At 40.1% G+C, this 26,607-nt stretch overlaps 1 protein-coding gene across 1 annotated transcript in view; it reads left to right on the top strand.

Moving 5' to 3' along the window:
• LOC111861494 (transcription factor GAGA) overlaps nt 1-26,423 on the top strand; it is a 31,586-nt gene extending 5,163 nt beyond the window's left edge. Inside the window, exons 2-5 of the mRNA XM_033750343.1 lie at nt 16,914-18,510; nt 23,175-23,357; nt 25,617-25,731; nt 26,320-26,423. Of these exons, the coding sequence (XP_033606234.1) occupies nt 18,325-18,510; nt 23,175-23,357; nt 25,617-25,731; nt 26,320-26,423 (588 nt within the window). The 5' untranslated portion in view covers nt 16,914-18,324. The remainder of the gene's footprint in view (nt 1-16,913; nt 18,511-23,174; nt 23,358-25,616; nt 25,732-26,319) is intronic.
• The last annotated feature ends 184 nt before the right edge of the window (nt 26,424-26,607 follow it).

Below are 26,607 nucleotides of genomic sequence, written 5' to 3'. Positions count from 1 at the left end.
AATTTTTTTTTTTTTTTTTTAATTTTGCCCTGCAATGTCATCTGTTGTCGAGTTGTGGCGTTAAGATTCTTGAAGTTTCAGCTGTGGTTGTCTATAATTTTAAAGCGCAAGCACCGCTGCATCATGTGTTCTGACCTTAAATGTGACACTACTGTTCTGACGCTCGTCGGAAAATGGCGGTTGAACAGAGAGCCAACATCAAATTTTGTTTGAAGTTAGGCAAAACAGCCGGAGAAGCGTACGAAATGATGAAGTGTGTACGGTAGTGATTGTTTGGGCCGCTCGAACATTTTTCGATGGTATGCTGTATTTCGTGACTGCAGGGAGGACATTGAAGACGCTCCACGTGCATCAAAGCCGAGAACAAGTAGCACTGAAGAAAATGTGAAAAAAGGGAACGAAATCCTTGCATCAGACAGATGTGTTTCTGCAAGACTCATCGAGGAGCTTTTGGGAATACCAAAAAGTACTGTGCATCAAATTTTGACCGAGGATTTGGGCAAACGGAAGGTCTGTGCGCGGTTTGTACCGCACGCGCTGTCAGGCGATGAAAAACATGCTAGAGTGGAAGTGAAACACTGCAAANGACATGTTACGGTCGGGCCAAACTGATACAAAATTTACAAAATCGATTGTTACTGGTGACGAGATATGGCGTTTTAAATATGAGCCTCTCACAAAGCGGCAGAGTGCAGCGTGGTTGAGCCCAAAGAAAGTGCGCATGCAAAAGAGTCGAGTAAAGACACTAATAAACGTTTTCTTCGATTCCAAAGGAATCATTCACAAGGAATTTCTGCCAGAAGGTCAAACAGTGAATTCTGATTATTATCTTGGGGTCCTCAATCGTTTGTGGGCGAGAATTCTTCGACTTCGACCTGAATATAGAGAGCAAGGTTCCTGGTCGCTCCTCCACGACAATGCCCCACCCCACAAATCGAAGATCGTGCTCGATTTTTTTTGGCCAGAGAAAGGATCACAGTCCTTGATCATCCTCCGTATTCGCCAGATTTGGCTCCAGCAGATTTCTGGTTGTTCCCAAAAGTTATGTTGGCGATGAAAGGAGACCGTCAAGACACCATCCAGGACATCCAAAGGGAATCTACCGCAGTTTTAAATACGATTCCAAAAAAGGAGTACAGTGACTGTTTTCGAGAACTTTTCAATCGATTCCAGCTGTGTATTGATTCAGAAGGAGACTATTTTGAATAATAAGAAGAGTGAAATTTTGAAAATAATTCACGTCTTGTATTTTTAATGAACACAGTCCTAACAGAACCTGGACACACTGTGTATGGTAATTCTTACAGTGCAGACTTTCTCAAAACACGAAGGAAACAGTTTAGACTATGTAAATTTTCTGGCACTTTATGGAAATCAAATTAATGGTGGTAAAAGTTAGTTTTCATGATATTTATTTATTTTCATATCCTTCATGACGCAAGTGGTATAGCACTTCATGAACGCAGGTGGAATTCAAATTTTGGATGTGAAGGTATCCAGAAAAAGCTAATAAAAAGTGTATATTTGAGACAACAATTCTGAGCACGCGGTTGTTGAACTCTGAAGTGTATTGTGACACTATGCGGAACCGAATGTAGGTAGTCATTTCCGCACGGACCTACAATGAACAGACGTTAACTCTGAGACTAATGGATATGTCTTTCCTTTTTCCACAATAAGGGCTATATTTTGGAAAGATATAAATTGAATGTGTTTGAAAACGGGATGTTGAGAAGAATATTTGGACCCAAGAAGCAGGAAGTAATAGTAAAAAAAAAGTAGATGTATCCCTGTAACAGGCCGTGGAGGCCCATAGGGTTGTGAGATGTTGAGATTCCCACATTTTCTAGACAATTGGCTTATAGATGGCGGCAAGGTTGTCAACCTTACGCGCCGGTCGCCCTTTACCCCCAAGTATATTCCTGGTACTGGTTTCTGTTAAAGGCTGAATCGACCCCAGGGCCATAGTGCTGCTGGAAGGATTATGCCAATTGAAAAAATCCAATGACCTCATCGGAATTCTTTCCCGCAACCTTCCGGCTTGTACGTAACTTAGTGCCTCAACCAACTACGCTACCGCGTGCCCCGGAAGTAGTAGTAGAATAAAGGTGAACAGGGCGTGTTATATGAAGTGGGAGATGAGAATGCATACAGAATTTTAACTTAAAAGCCACAAAAAAGAGATCGCTTGGGAGACTTGGGCGTGGACGTGAAACTGAATGTTGAAATGAAGTTGGAGGGTGTGAGGATGTGAATTGGAGGTACCAGGTTGCAGGCACGGAACAGTGGTGAGCGCTTGTAAACGCGGCAATGAACTTTAGGGTTCTATACAACGTGGGATATTTCATAACTACCTGAGTGATCACCAGCTATTCAAGAAGATTCTTCCATGTAAATTGTTAGATACATCACGAGATTATTCTTCCTGTTCAAGGAGAGGGTAAAAATTAGCCTGCGGACCTACTAGGCAACGTCTTCACGTAGTTTAAACTACGCACCGCATTCTGCAACTGTGTGGTGTCCTCAGCAAAGTACGTTCGTTACAACGGACGCATTTTTTGCGCTCGTGTAGACGCTAGTATCCGACAACACTTTCATACAGCCAAGGAGCAGTGGCGGAGCTTTCATGTCGGTCGCCTTAGCCCGGCCAACACTTCGAGGAATCAGATAAAATTGTTACTTCCGCGGTTACACATACTTGCAGGAGAAGCGATAAGATAATACATTATCTACCACCTCCAGCCACCCACTCATAGGCTTGTTAGCCATCTTCCTGCTGATTACGTTGACCCAATTTTGGGCGCAGGCGCAATTAGAAAAGCCACTGTATTAGTATAGGCTTGAGAGAAGGAGGCAATACATGACATTCCCAGCTGCGGCAAACGGCTTATGTTAACAAAATGGGGAATGTTAATACAGTGCAGTTGCTTGGTGCTCTCAGAGTAGCCAACCAACGGCAGCAAGCAGAACGGGACTGCGCAGGGCACATTTCTGCTCGGGAATACCGTGATATTCTTCAAGGTTTTGACTTCAAGTTTTACTCAACAGTTCTTTTTTTTTCAGGACAACTGCAAGAAGCCTGAATGCTTTTCAAAATTATGCGAACCAAAAGTGACATTAGTTATTGTTCCAAATAGTGGAAGAAGTTCAGAATTTTTAACAGAGAATGATTGATATTGTTAAAGGAGAGATGAGCAGTTGGTTAACTGAAATTTATGTTGTCACGTGTTTGACGTGCTCGGATTCGTGTCTCGATATCACTTACACGCTTACGACTCGTGATTACACTTTACAGATCACTGACACAGAATAGTGTCCTCAGTCTGTTGGTCTACACTAGCCGTTTCCTGGCAACAGATCTTAACAGTAGAGATTCTTCAGTTTCTGTGCTCACGTCGTTGACCGCTGGCTAATACTCCACAATTAAACTGTCAACTTATTTACATTTCCATCTTTTCTCAGCCTTCCTTGCAGAACTCAACTGACAGTGGCTAACTGCTTGGCTGGCGGCCATTTCACACCACCCTCCAAGTCTACTCTTCACAGGCTGACTTTCAACTAACTGGGCTGTCCAAACTGTCTTCCTTATAAACCTTTTGCACGGACCGAGTAAATTCGTTGCGCTGACCACGCGACTCCCTCTATCTGCTAAAGTTGGTACTGACTTTGCCGACAAGCGGCGGTCTCTCGGTCGGTATAGTTCGCTTGCGGACTCAAGCTACGGAGTTTTTTTAAACCCTGAAAGATATGTCTGCAGTTTCGATAAGGCCTTTGTCTAAAGTGCATGATAGCAGAAATTATACCGATGCGAACTATTTCAGACTCGCTGACGATAATCAGTCTACGCAGTCTGAACGAACTATTTTCTTTGTGTATTATGACGCATGCTGGCAAACGCTTAAATGTTTTCACAAGGAAACGAAAATAGTATGTTATATGTTGTAGTCCACCTGATGCATTTCATTACTTTTTATGGAAATCTGTATTATCCCGTTAATATACCGGACGCTACAGTTATTTTGCTCAGAATAAAATACGTTGAAATAATTTTACTTTCATGTAATTAATACTAAATTATTTAGAGAAAAGCAGTGTAAATAATGAACTTTATCTAATATTACATTCACATTTTCAAATATTTGTAATTGATTTACTTACTCAGTTTCTTTCTTTTAAATAACATCTCAATCTTGCCTTAAGAAAAAACACGCATGTTACTGCAGTTATTATTCTTTTTATATTTGCAGTATTTGTGAATGTTTGTAATCAGTGTAAATGCTCATACAACCTTGGGTACACATTGAATTTTTCCCGTTCGACGGCTTACATTTGCTGCTTTTAAAGTCACTTGATGTAAACCAAATAAATCAGGTCGACACGAAGTGCTTAAGTCTTGAGGACCAATATTTGAAAAGTACATCAGAACACGTCTTGTAAACGTGACCATTTTTAGCTACAATTTAATACTTTGCAGTTACCAACAGATATCCTTTTAGATTAGCATTTCATAATTACAAAATAATCCAGACATATTTACCTATATATTTAACATCCAGTTTACAGGATTAGAGGCGCTAGTTTGTAATTAACATGAAGTTACACAAGAATAAATATCCGTAGTCCCATACGGAGAAGGGATCTGTATTTTTACCTGTTTAGACACACGTAATAAATACCATCAGGTGTCAGCATGTACACTGATGCACGTCAGTGTGATGTGATGTAATGCTTTTTTTTTCTTAGATCACGTGTGGAACCACAACTTCTACAGAAAGAACTAATATGAATAGAAGGAGCTTCATTTGTCCAAGGAGGCCATAATAACTTAAGAAGTCTGTTGCTATGGTTACGTACGAAGGCGTTGCACGATACGTGTACAAGAAAGTCGCAAGAATTTCTCCGTTTATTTGTGATTTTTTGAAAATTTCTCGACAAAGAAAAATGCCCTACCGGTGCTTAATAAGGTAAATCTGGGATAAAGGTCTAAATTTTAACTCAATGAAAAAAATGGCCGAATCGGTTGATTCGTCGGGCGAAGTAACAGAAGACAGTGCAGTGTTCTGCCCACCTGCCGATGGCTTTGCAGACTTAAATAAGACGTTATGAGGTGTTACCCCTGAAATGGAGAGAGCATAAACCGGAGCCGCTTCCATGCACGTTTTCGTTTTGCTGGTGTCAGAAATGGAGAGGAAATATCCAAGTCTTTTCTTTTGTTTCAAAAGATACCGTAAATACCTGTTGACTCAAAAGCACGTAACACCAGTATCCACGGAAGCAGGTTTATTATAAGCAATCCCCATGAGGCACCCCATTTTACGTGTGATTTTCTTTGTGGGCTGTGCTTAAACCTAGCTGCCATTAATCTCTGAAATAACTCTTGAAGGGCCCAGAAAGACACCTGTCCAATGCTGTAAGACATGAATACAGTGACTTGGTATACGAAAAAATGACGTCATTTTCAGCAGCCATATGAAACAAAAGAGGGTAGCTGCTATGGGATATGGGGTCACCTAAAATTAGAACAGCGTTCCCTGAAGGCTTGTGTTGCAGAAAATGCTGCGTGAACCACCGATGAATAAGTCGGTACTACTTTGCGACGAATTCAGGCTCATGCACGCGTCTGACACGGGAAGTAAGCCATCACCAAACTCGTGTTTCTCTGGACATTAGAACGACGAGCAGCATAGACGTCCAACGATATAGCGTGTTGCCATTGTAGTATTTTCACTCTTTTCTCAAGATGTTAAGACGTGAACACATTTATGTTCCTTTTCCTGTTGTTAGAGAATCAGATTCTTTCCTTGCCTCTACGCCACTTCCATCCTTGTTTAATATATTGTGACGTGGTGCCTGAAAACCGGACAGTAAGACATCCATCACTACGCAACGGACAATGAGAAAAAATGCATAGGAAATCGTTGGCCCGGAGATTAAAGTCTAACAGTGGGGTTTCCACCGTTACAAAGAGGCTGGCAATATTTAAGCAACGAAGTTGCAATGGGATAGATTTTTTATTAAATTAAAGCATATTTACAATCTACTCTCGATAATATGGAATACTAAGTAAATTTGTTCTACGTAGGTGTCCTGAGTACAGAAGTCATCCACTGATGATACTCTGATAGGCCGTGTAGCGGAATGGTGATAATTTTAATTTTCATCATCTGAAGGTTTTAAGTGTGGCATCTCTCCCTACATGTCTTAGTATATAAAACCAATCGCCGAGTTTTGCCTACATGTAGGTCTACTATGTTTTGAAAATGTGGCACAGTTCAGATATTTGGAAACAACGGTAACAGATCGAAACCTGATTCAGGAGGAAGTTAAGAGGCGATTAAACTCGGGTAATGCTTGCTACCATTCAGTCCAGAACCTTTTACCTTCTCGTCTGCTGTCCAAAAACATAAAAATTAGAATATACAAAACTATAATTTTTCCTGTGGTTCTGTATGGGTGTGAAACTTGGTCTCTGACATTAAGGGAGGAACATAGACTGAGGGTGTTTGAGAACAGGGTGTTGAGGAGAATATTTGGACCGAAGAGAGATGAAGTGACAGGAGGTTGGAGAAAACTGCATAATGAGGAGCTTCATAACTTGTACTCTTCTCCAAGTATAATTAGAATGATCAAGTCAAGGAGGGTGAGGTGGGCAGGGCATGTAGCACCAATGGAGAGAAGAGGAATGCATATAGGATATTGGTGGGAAAGCCAGAAGGAGAGAGACCACAGGGAAGACGAAGGCGTAGGTGGGTGGACAATATTAGAATGGATCTTAGAGAGACAGGATGCGATGGTTTGGATTGGATAGATCTGGCTCATGATAGGGACCAGTGGAGGGCTCTTGTGAACACGGTAATGAACCTTCGGTTTCCATAAAATGCTGGGAAATTCTTGAGTAGCTGCAGAATTGGCAGCTCCTCCAGAAGGGCTCAGCTCCATGAGTAAGTAAGTAAGTATAGGTCTACTATAGCAGGACAGATCGATTGGGACTTGGCGTACCTCGCACGTCTGGTTGCTGTGCGTTCAATGTCGTCTTTAAGTATGGGTTACAAACCGGTTCTCCGCACTGTCTTTCCTTATTTCCGTCGGATATTTCGAATTCATTTTTCGTTCAGGAGATGTCTCAGAGTGCACTGAGGATCCTTTCCGATTTTGATCCTTATATAAACACGTTCATCCGTTCTTCTCTTCTGCTCGTGACTCATATGTTTATCAGTTGACTGTCACACTAATTCTCGCTTGTCATCCGTCCTGAAGTTTGAGATCTGCTTTTCATGTGTTAATTTCTCTTCCGTGTACTCACACCACACATTTTAGTACATACAGTCGATCTTTCTATTATTCTGACAGACAATCATTAGGATTTGGGCTTCATGCAATACCGCCTGTTAAACGCCGAATTATGACAATACTTCATAAATAGGCTTGTGGACTGGAGCATAAGACATAATGTAATTTCGGGTTCCGAACCACCGTCTCAGATATAATTCCAGCAAGCCACGCAGTTGGATTAGTTACGACTGTAGGAAGTTTACCACCACTAAGAAATACGACTTCTTGGCGAGGTGCTTAACTAAGCACAGGGACAAAGTTTTAGCATACTTCAATTATGGCCCACGAAGGCGCATGTTTATAACCACACTTGACTATTGCTGCTGATAGTAGCTTGCCACTTCACGAAAGTAAAGTCTCAAGGTCATCTCAAGGTACTGTTTGTTGACTTTTAAAAATCAACCATTCAAGTGAGAAATTAGTATGACAAATTGATATCCTATTCAGGTTTTGTTACGTCATTAAAATGTACACAGTGCTTTAAAGAAAACCCAGACTGTCAATAGCTGCCTGGCTTTACAACGTCGGAAGTTGTACTGTTGGTACAACTAAAGCCAAGGCAACTCTTTTGTACAAGAAGATGACAAGCTTCGAGTTCTGGCTTTGAATACGGCTCGGGCTATAAGAAAGTGAAGTAGAGATTATGATGTTAAATATCCGCATGTAGAGCGCGCTGAGAGCTACGTGTAGTAACGTCACGGCTGTTTGAAAGCCACTTGTAATATAACATTTTTTTTTTTCGTGAGCTTTTGTTTCCTTCTTTCCTACAATACTGCACGGCTGCTGTAAGGACACATAGTAGCAGCAAATATTTGTAAATCACAAAAGAATTAACGGTTATTGAACATCTGTTGCCCACACTACAAGTATATGCGGCAGAGTCGGACAGAGCAAGCTGACTCACGTAGTAACGCATCAGACTTGCGTTCATGTTCGCGAAGTGACTCTCGGTCGAGACACCGTCTAACCTGGCTGAGAGTTTTCGTTATTTTACTCATTCTCCAAGAAAACTGCTGTATACCCCACGGATGTTTCCCTCAACGTCCCCTCCATTACAAAAAATAATCACCGACCTGTCCGCCATTCCACTCAGCTACTCATAAAACTAACTTGATAAGCCGCCAGTCACGCACCTGCTCAAGAACTTCCCAACATTTTATGAAACCCGAAGGTTCATTACCGTGTTCACAAAACCTCTCTACTGGTCTATTTTCATAGGTACACCAAACTCTGTCAGAATATTACACAATACTCCCCTCCTAACTGAATCATAGGCTTTCTGAGCTACTGACAGTGTTGTTAAACAAACAGTAAACGATTACGTGAGACCTGACTAACTCGTGTTCTGATTTTCCTCATGAAGGCGACACTTTAATACGTCTTCAGATTTCATTTTTATAGATGCTGTCTCAAAGAAAATCTTAAAGAGAATCTATATACCTTCTTACGTTTGTCCACGTGAATTCATTAATCGGAAAAAGGGTTTGAGGAGAATATTTGTACCTAAGAGAGTAAGTAAAAGGTTAGAGAAAAATACTCTCAGAAGATCTTCATAATTTATACTTCGCATTCATTATTACACTGCTGGGGCGAAAGAAACAAGGGGACAATACGGGAAACATATCCCATAACATAAATATATATAAATATATTATACATAATTATATTATAAATGTAAATATATTCAGAGTTTCAAATGGAAGACTTGAAAGAAAAAGACCGCTTGGGATACCTACCAGACATAAGTGGATAATATTAAAATGGACGTTAAGGAAAGAGGATGTGAGGGTGTAGACTGGTTTTAAGTGGTTCAGGATATAGTTTGTTCGCGGACGGTTCTGAGCACGACGATGCAACTTTGAGTTTCGTAAAAGGCGTGAAATTTCTTGTGCAATTGAGCAACTATCATGTATCTCTCTAAAATTCCTGCTCCATAAATGTTATTGGTTGATTGAGGTAATATAATCAGTATGTGCTGTTGCATAATAATTGGTTGTTTTTTTTTGGAACGTTTCGAACGTTACCTTTAAGCTTAAGGGAGTTTTCTCAAAATTAGAAATACATCATAAAGCAGCCATGCGTATTTTTTCGAGATTTGAAGCATATTTATGACATCCTGGCAAAGTAATAACCTTTGCCTTGAAATGCTGGACTAATGGAATCACGCGAAACACAGAGACTATAAGCAAACAGATACAAATTTAATATTTATTTTGTGACTTGTTCGCAACTCGATTTGCTGTACCGACAAATAGAATGCCCTTTGCTTGGGAAATGGGAGTGTAACCGCCTTGCGCGCGAGACGGGTTTCCAAACTGGTGATGACAAAGACGTGTCTTGCAAATTTAATGCAGAGGTCGTTAACACTGATGGCGTATCAGAATAGATGTCCGCAAATTTAACGGTTCCGGACATGCAGGTTACTTACTTACTTACTTACTTACTTACTTACTCATGGAGCTGAGCCCTTCTGGAGGAGCCCCAAATTCTGCAGCTACTCAAGAATCTCCCAGCATTTTATCGAACCAGAAGGTTCATTACCGTGTTCACAAGAGCCCTCCACTGGTCCCTATCCTGAGCCAGAACTATCCAATCCATACCATCCCCTCCTATCTCTCTAAGATCCATTCTAATATTGTCCACCCACCTACGCCTTGGTCTTCCCTGTGGTCTCTCTCCTTCTGGCTTTCCCTCCAGTATCCTATATGCATGTACCCCATTCGTGGTACATGACCTGCCCACCTCATCCTCCTTGACTTGATCATTCTAATTATACTTGGAGAAGAGTACAAGTTATGAAGCTCCTCATTATGCAAATAGACGTTAGGGAGGCGATCTTACTGAATCACATCTTCTTTGACTTATGGATGGTGAACCTGTCACTTTAGAATTTTCTTAATTAATCATCACACCATGGAGATGTATGTGAAGTGGGGGTGTAGCTCCAGGTAATCCTGACTATCAACTTCATGTTCCAGCGGCTTTATCCCCCGAAGAAGGTGCGTCTTGGACCCATTGGATGGGAGGTTTAGTGGGCCCCAGAAATGGTCTTGAACTTGGTGACGAAATCGAACCCTAGTCCTCCAGCCCGTGACCAATCACCATACTCACAGCTATATCTATTAAAGCTTTGTTTAAAATAAAATTATTTTTACTAAGACGCCACTTGTAGAATATGCAATTTGTCCCTATTGGGACTTTCAACGAGCAGCAGGTTTACCCTGAAGTGTCCCTCTATCCTATCGTGGCAGGCAAAGCGAGAATATACACGTATTTTCTTTTTCCGATGTCGGTAATAGCGTGAAGAAACCGGTTAGTCGAGGCTAACTGATCTGATCAAATAGCCTTACTGCCACATTTTGTAACTGCCTTTAGCCTATACGTAGTTCGAGAAGGAAGTTTCCATTGAACGGTTCGTGGGCCCAGATCCATCAGATCATATTCATGCAGGACAGACGGTGTGTTTGTCGGGTTACAGCTTCTTGTATACTATAAAGTTTTCTTTAAAGCAAGTCTGTATGAAATCAACAATTGTTTTATAATTTGTAACATACTAAGTTGTAAGTTGTATGCGGACCGCCTCGGTGGTCTAGTGGTCAGAGTTCCTGGCTACCAGATTTTCTGAGAAGTGGTGAGTCTGGAACGGGGCCCACTCATCCTCGTGAGGATAATTGAGGAACTACTTGAATGGAAAAGAAATAGCGGTTCCGGTCTAGGAAACCGAAATTAACGGCTCTGGGAATTCGTTACGCTGACCACGCGACACCCTCTATCCCCTAAAGTTGGCACTAACTTCGCCGACAAGCGGCGGTCGCTCGGTCGGTATAGTTCGCTTGCGGACTAAAACCACGGAGTTTCTAAGTTGTATGACGCTAAGAAAAAGTGGATTAACATGTGGACTTCGTTCGGCGTGTGTTGATTCCATTTCCATGCAATCAATAAACCACAGGTGCGTAAAGAAAACGCAAGGAAGCATAACGGAAGAATATTATTATACACCCACTTTTCTTTTTACTGCGTACACATCTTTTGTAGAGGGATACAGAATTCTGCAGTTACTTCACATATGTCTTCACGGCGTAGTGCTTAACCACGAGTACTTAATTAATTGAGCACGGGGACAGTTTTACCATTAACTTACTTGCCTACGTTTCTCTCTGGTTGCTATGCGACCACATAACCTGTGTCCACCTGTTTCTTTGTTCGGCAACAGTTTAGTGCATCAGGAGATAACTGTGCGCTGCCAGAGCGGTAAGGGAGATAACATATACTCTTAAGATTGTTATGATAACTAAATAATTTAAGTATTTCAGTACAGTTTAGCCTACATGAAGCAAACAAGGGCGAATGGTGTGCTCTTCTACTAATGTTCTGATATGCTTTGTAGATAGGCCTACTGATTAATAAGTTTCGACAGATCTTTACGGAGGCCACGGAAACGACTGGACGTCTGGGTCACGCATCACTTGTCTCAGAAATCGCTGACTCATATTAGAAATGTTCTGGCTCAATTCTTACTGCGTGACCTTGTGCTAAATGTGACAAGTTTACGAAACTTCCTACATAACCTTGTATTAGTAAAGGCAGTACGTGAAATAATTAAGTTTCCCGGTACTTCCTACTTCAGATCCAATGTCTTTACACGCAACTTAGGATGTTGCCAACGTTTGAATTGGCACAAAGCACTTTATGACTGGTTTGTGTCGCGTGTGTGTTGGCAGTATGACGGTATTGTTGTTTTCTTCGAGATCAGGCAACATCTATCGATCTGATTACATAGTACTACAAGCTGAACGGTTAATAATTTGTACAACACAAAAAACAAACGAACTCCGTGGTTTTAGTCCGCAAGTGAACTATACCGACCGAGCGACCGTCGCTTGTCGGCGAAGTTAGTGCCAACTTTAGCGGATTGAGGGTGTCGCGTGGTCAGCGCAACGAATCCGCATGGCCGTTAATTTCGGTTTTCTAGACCCGAGCCGCTATTTCCTTGAAACAGCTCCTAAACTATCATCACGAGGCTGAGTGGACCCCGTTCCAGAGTCACTACTTCTCAGAAAAAGTCTGGTATCGCCGGGAATCGAAGCCGGACCTCTGGATCTGTAGCCAGGAACTCTGACCACTAGACCACAGAGAAGGTCATTTCAACAACACACCAAGAACAATTTTACTGACTTCATGGAGCAGCGTCCTTGAGTTCAGAGTCGCCTAGTTAGTCATTCTACTTCCTGCTCCTCTGTTCACGAGAGCCCGCTACTTTTGTCGATTCTGTGCCACTGAAATTCGGACCACAATTTAAAACCCTATTTTTTAAGATCCTCTTTAATACTGCCCTCTCATCTACGCTTAGGTGTTTGAAATGCTTTCTTCCGTTGCATTCCGGCTAAAACTATTCAACGTCCCATCTTCCATCTCATTTGCATTGTTTTGATCACCTGAATCACCCTGACGAAGAGTACGAGCATGCAGCTCCCCATGTAATGTTCGCAATCATTTTCTTGGTCCAGATATTCTCCCCATCACCTCTTCTCACATGCCTTAAATCACTGTTTATCCAGTAGGGAGAGGGCCCAAGTTTCATGTTCACATAAAATAACGGTTAAAGTTTTGTAAAACTAATCCTCCGGTTTTTGTGAGGGAGAATAAAAAAAACTCTGTGGCTACTTATCACTTCCTTATCAGTGCAGTAGGTCTAACTACTTTGTGGGTTTGGAAGCATTGCGGGGGGCTTGTGAAATTCACTCAGTCCGTCCGTCCCAGCGCATGAAAACAATAAGGAACCTCTAGGCTGGTTTGTAGAGTTTTACAGGGAATTGTGGAGCCATTTCGGTTTCATTTAAGTCAGACTTGTGTAAGGAAGACTTTACATGTAGACCTACATGCGTTTCTTTGAAAATCTCATTAGATATTTATCGGAGAGGAAAATGTTGCAGACAAATATGGTATGGACAGATGGAACGTTCATTTTATGTCCTGTGCACTTCCCACTCAAGTTTTACAGTTTTCGAGTTAATTAAAGAAAATTGATGTTACTAGGAAATTTTCGGAATTCGACAGGCAGCATTGGTCCCCATGAGGTAAAATAAATGTGCCCTAACTAATTAAGCACTACGCCATGAACAAGTATGAGGGAGTGCATGTATAGATCCACATTTTTTGACCTCGGTACTAGTTGGAGGTGAGTGGTCAGCTTCACACCCCGGCCACTTTACCCCCAAGGAAAGAGCCCCCGGTATCCATCGTATAGGAGGCTGAGTGGGTCCCGTAGCCGATCTGGACGACGTTGAGAAGAAAACATTCTTGACCCTGCCGGGACTCGAACTCATACCCCTCGGTCGCCCAACCCGTAGCCAGTAGCTGTACCGACTTCGGTATCCGGGCTGTCCGTAGCACAATCAAATTTAAGAGGAGTACAAACAAAAGAAAGTATTTGTTGAGCTTAGACTGTATTAAAAACAGATTTTATCTTTTACTATGCTGCCCTATTACAGTAAAACCTTTTTTTTTTATTGCTAGTGGGGTGGGACTAAGTCCCTTGTACTGCTGCCACTTCTGGCCTATTGTACCAGCTCCAGATGATAGGTGAGGGTGATTGTGGAACAATTGGTGGAATGAAGATTGTCAGGGGAAACCGAAGTACTCGGAGAAAACCTACCCCAGCGCCACTTTGTCCACCACAAATCCCACTTGACCAGACCCAGGATCGAACCCGGGCCACCGCGATGGGAAGCCAGCGACTAACCGCCTGAGCTATGTCGCGGCCTACAATAAAGCCTTAATGCCTGCTTTTATCTATTCGGTATAGGAAATATTAGTCACCAAGCAGTGAATGGCTGCATGCAAATTTTATTTTTGTTTGAAAAGTTCACCGTAATCTTAATTATTTCATTTATAATTCCTTCTGCCAAACACATCTATTAGTGTATACTACATTCTTTTTCAATATTGTTTTCGTTATACAGATCACTGAGAGCACTGAATTTTAAATTCTAAAATTCAGATCTTCATAAAAATTTAGTTAGTTTCAAACCTCCACCCACGTTTTTAAACTCAGCTATTTACAGTCATAACAGCCGTTCTCAAGAACGGTACATGTAGGAACGAATGAACCTGTTCTGTAATAATGTCCTTATAATATGCATTTGTTCTCTCTTCCGGCCTTTTAATCATCTGGAATGTCTGCTTAACTTTGAAAAGCTATTTCCACCAATCACGAGGAATAACGAGATTTACACCTGATACACCTGATTTAAGTGGTTCCATGGGTCAGTAGATGCTGTGGCATGTAGACCCGTTGCTAGGAAACGACCGCGAAACAAGAAAGTAGACAACGGCCGTTACAAGGCAACGGTCCGTAAACAGCAATACAGGAACGGTATTTTCTGTGGGATCCGTGCAGATATGTTATAAGCAGGACAGGTAGTTAATGGGGGTCAGCTGAGTTGAGTTAGTTGATTGGTGAGTGACTGAGCTAGTCAGTTAGTTAGTTAGAGAACTGCTGACGTACAATAGGTATGCTGTTGCTGTGAGAAGCTGGTATGTGAGGCCGAGGATAGTTCAGAATCCCAGAGGAAGAGGAGCGTCCGCCGTTGGAAGCCGCTACCGGGCAACGGCTTGTGAAGTCGTGACTGTCTACACTAGTGTGTGTGTATGTGTAGTAGTAGTAGTAGTAGTAGTAGTAGTAATAGCGAATTTTAAAGTGTAGTCACATGCTGTGTCAAAAAGTCCAATAAATCCGATGATCAAGCCAAAACTCTTCTATAGTCACACTAAATCACGTGACAATATTTTCGACTGTGACATTGATAAGAGGTTCAGGAAATTGCTCAGTGACGCAGTGATTGATGCTTAAAAATGTATCTCTTATTATATTATGAGAATACAGGTCTTATAAAATATACAGAATGTTTCACGAATTTGTCATCATTTCCTGAGGTTATTCCGAGGTCATTGCGAAGGAAAAATGTTCTACAAACGTGGGTATGATTCTCGCCCGTTACATAGCTATAGGGAAGGAAAGTTAAGATATATGAATAACTCTAATATATTTATTGTATCACAACATGATATTTAATGGCTGTTCATTATTTGATATATCATGGATTTCCATTGCATTAACAAATGTTTAAAACGTCCGACTTCAGTTTTGATACACATTCTTCTCCGTTTCACAATACAGGGTGTGACGCGACGAAGCGTCTTGGCCATTGATGCCTGTGTGGGCCCATCGTTATAAGAGAGGAAGGAGGTGCTTACGTGGGTTCACCCTACTCTCATAAACAAGATATTTCATGTAACATCACACATGGAAGTCAGGAGGGTTGAGGGCCGGTGATTGCGGTGGTCAATTCTGCGAAAGACCTCCATCTTGCCAGTTCAGCGACCAAGGAAATGCTGAATCAAGTACCACATCTCGTGTCGACCGATATATGGACATACTTCATATTGCTGGAAGTATATTTGTGTCTTTGTTGTCAGAGATATATCCTCCAACAGACCCGGAAGCTCATTTCCCGAAACCCCTGTCAACCGACCCCCCCCGACTAGAATGTTCAATTGAGCTGAACGTAAATTGCACTACATCACATGATAACGGAATATTGATCCTGGAAATTGCTTTTGACGTACAGTATGGATTGACATCCAAACATAAATGTGAGTTTCTTGAACTCTTTACCGTGACACTGGCAAACTTGTGAATGAAAAGAGAAGAAGAAGAATATATGGATGCAGGTGGTGTGCGACTAGCCAGTGGCAGTAACAACCGCCTGCCTCAGTCTCCAGGTTCGCATCCTGTTCACCTGGCAACGACACACTGAGAGCCTTCTGCTTTCCCAAAATTGCCGATGAGAGGTTAGAAGATACACGCCCATCGGGGATTCGTCGCCTATATTTCCCAACTGAAGCAGGAGCTTTTCCGTTGCAGAACCGACGTACAAAATATACATCTGCACATTCTTCGTTACAAAATGTAAACAGCGCGGTTGTTACTAAACAAGAACACGTGCAATATAGTAAAATTGTCATTGCCCAACGTGTACTTTTTGTGACTTCAAATATGAGGCTATAGATCCCGCTTTGCAAACGCGGAATACCCATTTCATTCTGTAAACATATGAAACGATGGTTAGTTCGTCACAACACAGTTATGTTCAATACTGCCCCTTTTCTGCTGTATAATTCATATACACAGTGCTTCAGAATGTGACTTTACTCCCGATTTCAAAGGACTGGCTGCCATTAAAATGACAGATTTTATTATTTTTCCCCCTCAGAAATAACGCATTAATATTGTGTGTAATTTAAGTATTTCTCTTTTGAAGAAAGCAGTCTTTTGGGATTTGGCACCGTGTATATGTGGTGTTAACCGACGTTTCGGAGGAACGTGAAAACCGGTTCTCACGGTCTCTTCGCTTGCAGATTTCTTATATTTTTCTTCTACCCTGAAGATGGAGGCGATACGTTCCTCCGAAACGTCAGTTAACACCACATATACACGGTGCCAAATCCCAAAAGACTGCTTTCTTCATAGTCACCGCCGTGAAAGCCTCAAATCTTACATATTTCTCTTTTGTTTACAGTTTTGGAATCTCGCGCGCACTCGATGGCAGCTGGTGGCGTTACTGGTGGTGACGTCGAATCTTTACCAAGTTATACTGTAGTGTCAGGACTCCCAACATATGATGAAGCGCTGGAACAGATGCGGCAAGTGCGTGAATTGCGAACTGAAATGAAAATTGTGGAAGCACAAACACAAAATACGCAAAATAACGGTGCCAACAGTGACAGTAGACATCAACAACCATTGGCCAAATTAGCAGTTACGGAATTTACGCAGTACTATAAATCTCCAACAGTAAACTGAACTAATGTAATTAATTGGCGTGGAAATGTAATGCAAGGGGCAGAAAAGTGTTGATAAAATTTATTTATTGTGATTCATTTAAATGCACTTCCTGTCATGTCTATCATGTTCGAATTCGCACGCATTCAGAACCTGAAGCATAAAAATAAAGCCGTGGGCGAGTTTGATGTGTGTGAAGAATGAAATTTAGTATAAGGGCACTGAATTATGAAGTTGTATATTAAGCTGACAGGTCAAGACAAACAAAATTTCTCATTATGTGCATGTAACCGCACGTCAAATATCTGCCATGAGAGCTAAAACGATCTTATAGGGCATATGCAATAGAATGCTTTAGAAATATTCTTAAACGGAAATTAGAAATCAATCCGTTGTGCTATGGAGTGTGTTGTATGGGAATGCTACTGTCTTGTTCTAATGTTTAGGGAATTATTATGCCTATATTGGCAACATGTAGTGCAGAAGTGTTTTCACGTGTTCAAGTAGCAAAAGTGAGCTGAACGTAGCGGATCCGGTCGCAGGATGTCTTTGAACTGGTTGTGCTTATATGTATTATATTTGTTGGGTTAGAATTTCAATCGATTTATTCGATTGTGCAAATTAATTTCAACTGTACTGCGTTTATGTCAGTAAATAAAGCATTTATATATATATATATACAGACATATATATATGTGATGCATATGTATTATGATTCTATCCTAAATGAATACTTCATTGGTATGGCAGTGAAAGTGAATTGAAATTGGGTTTCGTTAGACTGGAGGACATAGGAATGAACACTAATCGAATGGACGAAAAGTAATAGAACCAACGAATAGTATCTGGACCGGTCTTATTACACGGATTAGATTTACGAAGTGTCAGATTTGAAGCAGGTACGTTTATACAGAAGTTTTGTACCTTTTCCTAGACTTCATTGGTTGTGTAATGTTGCTTTTGAGATTATGGAATGTGAATTTGAGATATAAATTAAATACATGATAGTGATCTGCTTTATCTGTTTGTCTTCGCCGTTACATTTTAAGTACAACTCAGTGGCTTTGGCAAAGTAGGTTAAACGTATAGAATCACATAACTTCCTTTTGTAGAATACTCAGTGCAAGGTTGAAGATACCAAGCTAACAATGGGCAGTACACAGCTGTACAGCTTGACTTGGGGAGAATTTGGGACTTCCTTGGTTTCTGCGGTTCAGTTACTGCGCTGTCATGGTGATCTGGTGGATGTCACTTTGGCAGCAGGGGGCCGTAGTTTCCCTGCTCATAAGATTGTATTATGTGCTGCAAGCCCCTTCCTACTTAATCTTTTGAAGGTAAGAGAGAGGTTTAGTGAATTATGGAAGACTCTATGTGGATATGATATTAGTTCCTCTTGAAGTAGTTGGAAAATATGCAGATGTATTTCTTTCTGAGCGACGAAGCCTAAATGTAAGTAACTGAAACCCTTGTTTGGCCCTCTTAAACATCATCTTTTGGCTGAACATTTTCCCGACAATGAGGCTGTAGAAAAGGTAGTCACCGCCTGGTTCCGACAGCAGACCAAAGAATTTTACCCTGCTGGTTTTCAGGGGCTTGTGAAACGATGGGACAAGTGTCTCGATGTACAGGGAGATTATGTTGAGAAATAAAAGCATTTTTCAAATCAGTAGTCTTATTTGTTTAAGTTCTATATCCATTTGTAACTTACTTATTGACTTACCTATGTATTAAATGGAATTTGGTACATACGTTAAACATGAATTAAATTAAAGAACAACTCAAATATTTTTTTCCATATGTTTATCAAAGTTCTATGTCTGCTCCTTTGGTGGCTCTGCAAACATCTAAGTGGTATTCCATTTCCTGCCACAAGAGTGATAGATGCGGCAACTTTCCTGATTCGCCGTTTCAAGTGTTGAATGTTGTGAATACAAACACTGTTGACAATTTGCTTCACATACTCTCAGAAATAAAAATCCAGGGATATCTGGTCTGGAGAACTAGGGGGCCATTGCTTCCATCCGACCCTCCCAATCCAGTGCTGTGGAAATATCTCATCAAGAAATTCCGAAACAGTTGGTATAATGCACAGGAGCATCATCTTGCTGAAAGGTCACATTATAATCATCAGTTTGGGCTACTGCAAGCAATTCCAACATGATGAGGTAATTGTGTGATGTCATCACATAGCATTCCACAAAGAAATACAGGCCAATCACGCAATCTCTGGTAAGAGCACACCACACATTAACTCTAGGGCGAGCACGCTCATGTTTAACAAAATCATGGGAGTGTTGGTTAGCCCATATTCTTACATTGTGTCGATGGACATGCCCTGAAACATGAAAAAATGTCCTCCTAACTGAACATTACATGATGTAAAAACTGCTGTTCCACGTCAGTTTCATTAAGAATATCCACATCAAAATTGTAGCTTTCGCGATTATCACTTGGGAGGATTGCATGTAACAACTGAAATTTATAACCAGTAAAATGTAGATGTTTTTTAAAAACTCTGCGAACAGTTGTTTTTTAAAATGCTAATTCTCGAGCATATTTATGTACCAATTTCTTTGTACTGTGGATAAAACTCTTTCAGATGTTTTCCACCGACTCATCACTAAAGGATGGTCTTCCATAATGCTGTTTGACCAGTAGGCTTCCTGTCTCTCTTTTAGCTGTCTATCCATATGACAAATGCTGTTTTCATGTGGTAGTTCTTTGTTAAACACATGATGGTACTCACATTGCACTTGAGTCACAAATTCAAATTTTGCAAGCCACAAAACATACTGCACTTTCCTTTGAACTGTCGCCATCTTGTGTAAATCACTCTGCGAGTGAGCGTCACCTTGGATACATTGTGCGCACAGCTACTTGCCATCGCTCCCTCCCCACCCCCTAACCCCAGTTCCACCTGTTTCATGTGTCATGTTTTATTTCAACAATTTAATCATTTGCCCCCTCCCCCGTTGTTTACCTGAATCTAGAGCAGTTGAAACATAAGTTTTTACTGCTGCACTATCTATTTTTGTTCTAAATGTCAGTAGCCGAGACATACAACTAACTATAATGTTAGATGGTAGGATGATGGATGGATAATGATTTTGGAAAATTGTGGAAGGAAACAGTTGTGGCTTAATTTGGGATATTCTGGAATTTGTGTTGTTGGATTGGAGGAACCATGAAAATCCTCAGTCAGAATGGTTGTCTCTGAGTCAGTATTTGAATCTGAAACCTCGAGAATACAAGGCCAGAGTGACACCTTCTTGGCTGAACACTCAGTGCTGAACTGACTAAGACTGACTCCATATGGCTGAGTTCTTCGTGAGAAACTGCCCTTTCTCTGTGGGACCAAGAAGTTCATTACCATGTTCACAATAGCCCTCCACTGATCTCTATCCTGATCCAAATTCCTGTTCTGAGCTATGTGTTAAAAATGTTAACACCTTTTGGTTCAGCCAGCTGGTTGCTAATCTACATGTACCTCTCAAATATATTTTAAAAGAAACTTTTCCACTAGAAAACTAAGGAAACTGACCCACTTTGAATGATTTTAAGACTGGAGTGTACAGAAGAATATTCAATAAACATGCTGTTTACAAATCACAGACTTGGCATAGATCATTTTTCAGAAATATTATCACTTCAACTGCAGATTATTATAACTATCACTACAGATATTTCCACTGCAATATCCTTCTGCATCTAGCCCTAATTTGACATATTAATGAGCAAATATATTGTGTCTGCTCTCCTTAGCATGCTCTCAATTTTATTTTAATAGTTGTTATGCCAACATAATGGGAAATCAAGTGACTAGTAAGAGTCAGTCACATTGCAACAGCGAAGTTGATGTAAAAAGCTAATCCATTGCTGACAGTTTTTAAAAAGGATGTAGCAAGCTTATGCATGCAAGGACACAGTCCTTTGAAAATCAGCCATAGTCTTCAAACTGTCAAAGTGACTGGTGATAGATCACAGTATTAGCTGATTAATGAACTTGAGAAAACAGTAATTAGTTAATCGTGATGGTAGTGATAAATGTAGATAAATTCAGGTTGATCAGTCTGAACGAAAACATGTTAATTATTATCAGTTGTTTGCAGTTGTAAGATTGCTGAACAGAGGCTGCTGTAACAAGGGAGGATTTGTTTTTTGATAAACAAGGCTGGATGGAGTTTGTACAAAGGATGAAGATTTGAAGCTATGAGATGTAATATAAAGATTATGAAGGCTGCAACAATTATTAAAAGAACAACAGTTAAAGTGTGAAGAGTTTCATCTTCTGGGACATGATGCTGTTTAGTACAGTAGAACCTTACCACTGTTTTGAAGGCATGTGCTGGCTTTATCATCAGGGTCTACGCGTAAGCCAGACGAGCAACCAGCAGTGGAGTGGTGTCCACAAGGAATGGGCTGAATGGTTTCCACAACTGACACGAATGAACACTCAGTGCCCTTCATTTCAACAAAGATTTACCATCACTGTTTGGGGTTTGCAATTGTAGATGCTTACCTAATTTCACCATATATGAGAGCCAATTGTCTCGGTGGAATTGCATGCACTGATATCCGTGAAGAAACACTTTTTCTGCCGCTGAAGAATGTACTGCTTAATGTTTGTGAGGGCTTGTGGTTTCAGAACTGTGATGCCTCTTTTGATTTTTTGTGCCATGTGTGTAATTGGTCGAATAACTGTTTTCCAGACATGTTGGCCAGGGGGGTTTGATTGGCTTCCGTGTTCTCCTGATCAGAACCTACTTGATTTTCTTCTAATGGGAATGCATGAAACAAATCATTATGCCGCTGGTAGTATAAGATCTTGATGGTCTGATCAGTCACATTTGTTAGATCTGACATATTAGGGGCCAACCTAGACACCTAGAAAGTCTTTGAGTAGTTCTGTGAAGAAATATGTAGAACTGTGGGTGAGTCTCCGCTACTTGATCAGGATCTATGTGGTGAACATAATTTAAAATTCAAAGTGGAAAGATCTGATCATTTTGCAGACTTTCTGTCTTGTTCGTTGTAACTAAACGTAATGAATGATGTTAAATCTAAATAATTAAATGTATACATGAATGCACAGTTAGTATTTAACTTTATTAAAAAGTGGTGAAATGTCATAATTTGACAAATTTGGTGAATCAAAGAACAATTTATTTACATTTGTGCTCCAAATTATCTCCCCACGAACCTCCTGAAGTTTGTCCATAGGACTTCCAGTCACCCTCTTTACACACACCCTTTCCCTCTTGCCCACTGTTTCACTTCCATGTACTTTTAGTTTGGTTCTAATATAATCTTTTATCTTAGCAGATAGTCTGAATCCAGCGACTACTCTCAAAAATCTCATTTATTTTGTTTGTAAACTTCTTCTATGGTCTTATCATAGCACCAAAATGTTGTATCCACATTGATGTATTGAAAGGGTACTTACTTACTTACTTACTTACTTGCTTGCTTACTCATGGAGCCGAGCCCTTCTGGAGGAGCCGCCAATTCTGCAGCTACTCAAGAATTTCCCAGCATTTTATGGAACCTGAAGGTTCATCACCGTGTTCACAAAAACCCTCAACTGGTCCCTGTCCTGAGCCAGATCTATCCAATCTATACCATCACATCCTATCTCTCTAAGATCCATTCTAATATTGTCCACCCACCTACGCCTTGGTCTTCCCTGTGGCCTCTCTCCTTCCGGCTTTCCCACCAATATCCTATATGCATTCCTCATCTCCCCCATTCGTGCTACATGAACTGCCCACCTCATCCTCTGTATTGAAAGGGTATTTTTAAAAAATCTTAGTTTGTATAAAGTGAGATTTTTGTGATCTTTTGTACTGGTTGTTCTTAAACAAGTATGTTGAATGTTTTAAGTTTGCAGGGAATGATACAATAGTTCACATCATGTATGCATAGTGTCATGTTTTGTACCTGAATTTGGGGTTATGGTAGTAGACTTGAATAAAGAAGTGACGTTGCTTGATTCCTTTAGAGCACGCCTTGTCAGCATCCTGTGGTAATGCTAGCAGGAGTTACAGCATCAGATTTAGAGGCTCTGCTTGAGTTTGTGTACCGTGGTGAGGTGAGTGTGGATCCTAACCAACTTCCCTCACTTCTACAGGCTGCCCATTGCCTCAATATCCAAGGGTTGGCTCCAGGCACAATTAGTGGCGAGGTAAGTATGGAGACAAGTTTTATGTCAATCTGTCCTCATAGCTGGGATACCTTCTGAAGAAGAATATTTTCTGTACCCAATAAATTTTACCAAAGCATACATACATGTGGCTGTATTTTAAATATAGTGACTCCCATGTAAGTTCTTTTGAAGGCAGCATATTTGAACTCCAAACTAAGAAAAGTCTTAAATGTAGGATGTTTAACATTGAGACTCTTAATTGAGATCTCTGAAATTGAGTCTTAAATGAGAGAAAATTTTAAATGGAAGAGTGTTAGATGGAGGTTCACTGTGTATATAATGCCTGATCATAAAGTTCTCAGAATATCTATGTAAGAAACAAGTGAGAGGTTGCACACTTTCCAAAACAAAGTAAAATATCCTCACACAAGTCCATTTCATAACTATGGTTTTTCATTTTTACTCACATGAATACATTGCACCAAGTACAGATGTGATTGTAATTATCATATTTTGCAATGGTCAGCATCACATTGTTACTGTAAACAATAAAAACACAGGACAAGCTGACACATTTGGTAATGAATCTTTTACTTTGAAATAACAGTCAAGTGTTTTAAAAAACTGAAGGACAGATAGAAATTGCCTGCTCACCACAGGTGGCTGTAATACCATGCATACAGGTTTTTGTCATTGGTGCGTGATGCAGTCAAAGAAAATCAGCATATGTCTAACAGAGAGGCTGCAGAAGAGACAGCTTATGCCCCTCGGTTGATGCTGACCTGCAGTGATTTCTGCCAGGTTTGTCTCCTGCATCAGCATTATGTAGTTCTTTTGGTGCAACAGTATTTTTACTAAGGGACAGCACAGCAAGTATAGTGACAGGCTGTTGGCTGGCTGGTCTGGGAATTGGGGTTTGATTTGTGATGGGGTCAAGAGATATTTCTCTTCTCTGTGTTATCCATACTGGCTCTGGGGGCTCACTGGGGGCTCTTTATCCAGGAGTAAAGCAGCTGACATCAAGAATGGGGGAGCAATACATACACTCCCCTGTACATCTTCAGGGCATTGTGTTTAAGTACATATACTCTTACTTACGTTACATACAACATTACATGAATGCCACAGCCAGGCTGTGGCTTTGAGCAGTTGCTTTGATTTCTGAGAAGGAAAGTTCCCTAAATGGTTGGAGATATGAGAGGATTGACACAATTAAAGTAACATGATACAGCAGTTCTTTAAAAAACTGTGAATGATATGAAGTGTACTGTATTAAAGGGGATAAAATTAACTACATGATAAGTAGAATCGTTCTCATGTTTAGCAATACAGAAAACTATTCAGCAAACTATGCCACCAGAGCTTATACATTTATTAATTTGGATTAAGTAATTTTTAAATTCTTATGCATAGGGATTGGCATGCTAGTCACAAATTTCTCAGATCTTTAAATGAAAAATCTGAACTACAGTGGATGTATGAAGGGATTTTGTGTTAGGAAAAAGAATATGGTGGGTGTCTGAAAACCCAGTTTGATATGAACTGAAATTTTTTGGTTCTAATTTTCACAGCTATGTGGAATGAATAATTTTGGGTTGCTGCTTTGACAGAATTATTCTTAGTGGCATAATTAAACAGGATGGCCTTTGATGTTTTACTTTTGAGATGCTGTGACGGAATAAATGGTGACTAAATTTGTAACATGTTTTTGCAAAAAAAAAAGTATTATTAATTGACTACAGTTTCCACCTTGTACTTACACTGTGATTAGTTGTGAATAGTTCATGTTGCCAGCAATTTCCAGTGTAACAATTGTCTCAAATTCTGTGCTTTTATATATGGAAATCCTTAACAGAATTATCTGGCTACTACAGATCCTCTCAGCTGTAGGTGTGAAAAAGGTTCATAGGGACAGAGCGAAACAAGTTTTTATAAGCTTTCTTCCGATTTACTGTAGTTTAGAAATTTTGTTTCTTTCTTGGATTTTAAGCTGAGAGGGGCTCTTTGGACTCTTGTTTTGTTACATAGTAAGGTATTTGAACTGTATTATAGTTCATGCATCCTTCAGTTTCTTTCAGTCCTTCCAGGCAAATGCTGAAGTAATACCTTTAGAAATGAAACAGCTACTAATTCCAAATGTTCATACTTAGTGCAGATATAAAACATTGTTTAAAAAAAAAAAGAGGCAAGTTATCTTTTCAGTATTAATGTCCTGCTAAAGAATGCCTAATCTTGTTAATTTAATGTTGTATCTTGGTGAATTATTAATTGAATGTGATTGTCATTTGTGTTTTATAGAAACCGGAAGATATGAATACAGTGCCATCTGCACATGAGGCTCTGACAAGGGATGTAATAAATTCATTCCTGCCAATACGTAGGCGGAAACGCACTAAGCGAAGGAATTCATCAGGTTTGTTTAAATATGCTTGTTTTTTTTTTTCAAATGGCAGCGGTCATATTTTGAGTCATAGTATTCTCAAAAATGCAGTTTAGTGATTAGCATATCTGCTTCTTATGTGGGAAGTCTCAGAAATGTTTTCATGGTTTTACTCAGTCTCCCAGTCTGTTTCTGTATTTGAAGTCATAAGATTAACCACTACACAAGCTTACATTAAAAACTTCTTTTCATTTTATATCACATATATGTTTTTACTGCATGTTTCAACCATAAATGGAAGTATAAATACTCTCTGTCTATGAGTTTATTGAATGTTTATGGATAATTTGAATTTTTTATATCATTTGACATTATACACTCAAATTATGTTTCTGTTTTTTTGTATCTAGTTTTTCTTGGTCAGTCTAAGTTAAATTATTACTTTATGCTATAATTTTATATGGTTCCTTTTTGATACTTGATACTTCCACTGTTTTTAGTTAGTAACCAAAGTTGAATGATGATACACTATGGCAGCACCTTCAAAGCCACATATTGAACTATATCAGTCAGCATTTGAGGACTCATTATACTCTGTTAACACATCAATCCTTGCTGCAGACACACACATCGTATTACGTCAGTCAACTCTGGTTACTCACCGACAGAAAACAGAAACACGCGAAAAGAGGAAAAGCTGCTGGGAGTACCCAAAAGGAAAATAACTAATATACAGTAGTAAGTTATAATTTAACCTAGATTGACCAAAGAGTATTACACACAGAAAAACAAGGGTGTGGTATGAAGTGTGAAATTTCAAAATAAAAAAGCAATTTGAACTCAATAAAAAGCACGAAACTTCAAGAGCATTTAGTAAACTCACAAGTGGTGGAGAAAATTTTTATTGAA

Source organism: Cryptotermes secundus, unplaced genomic scaffold (assembly GCF_002891405.2).
Source record: "Cryptotermes secundus unplaced genomic scaffold, Csec_1.0 scaffold793, whole genome shotgun sequence".
Taxonomy (NCBI): domain Eukaryota; kingdom Metazoa; phylum Arthropoda; class Insecta; order Blattodea; family Kalotermitidae; genus Cryptotermes; species Cryptotermes secundus.
Note: the sequence above shows the minus strand (reverse complement) of the source record. Positions and strands in the feature narration are given on the sequence as shown.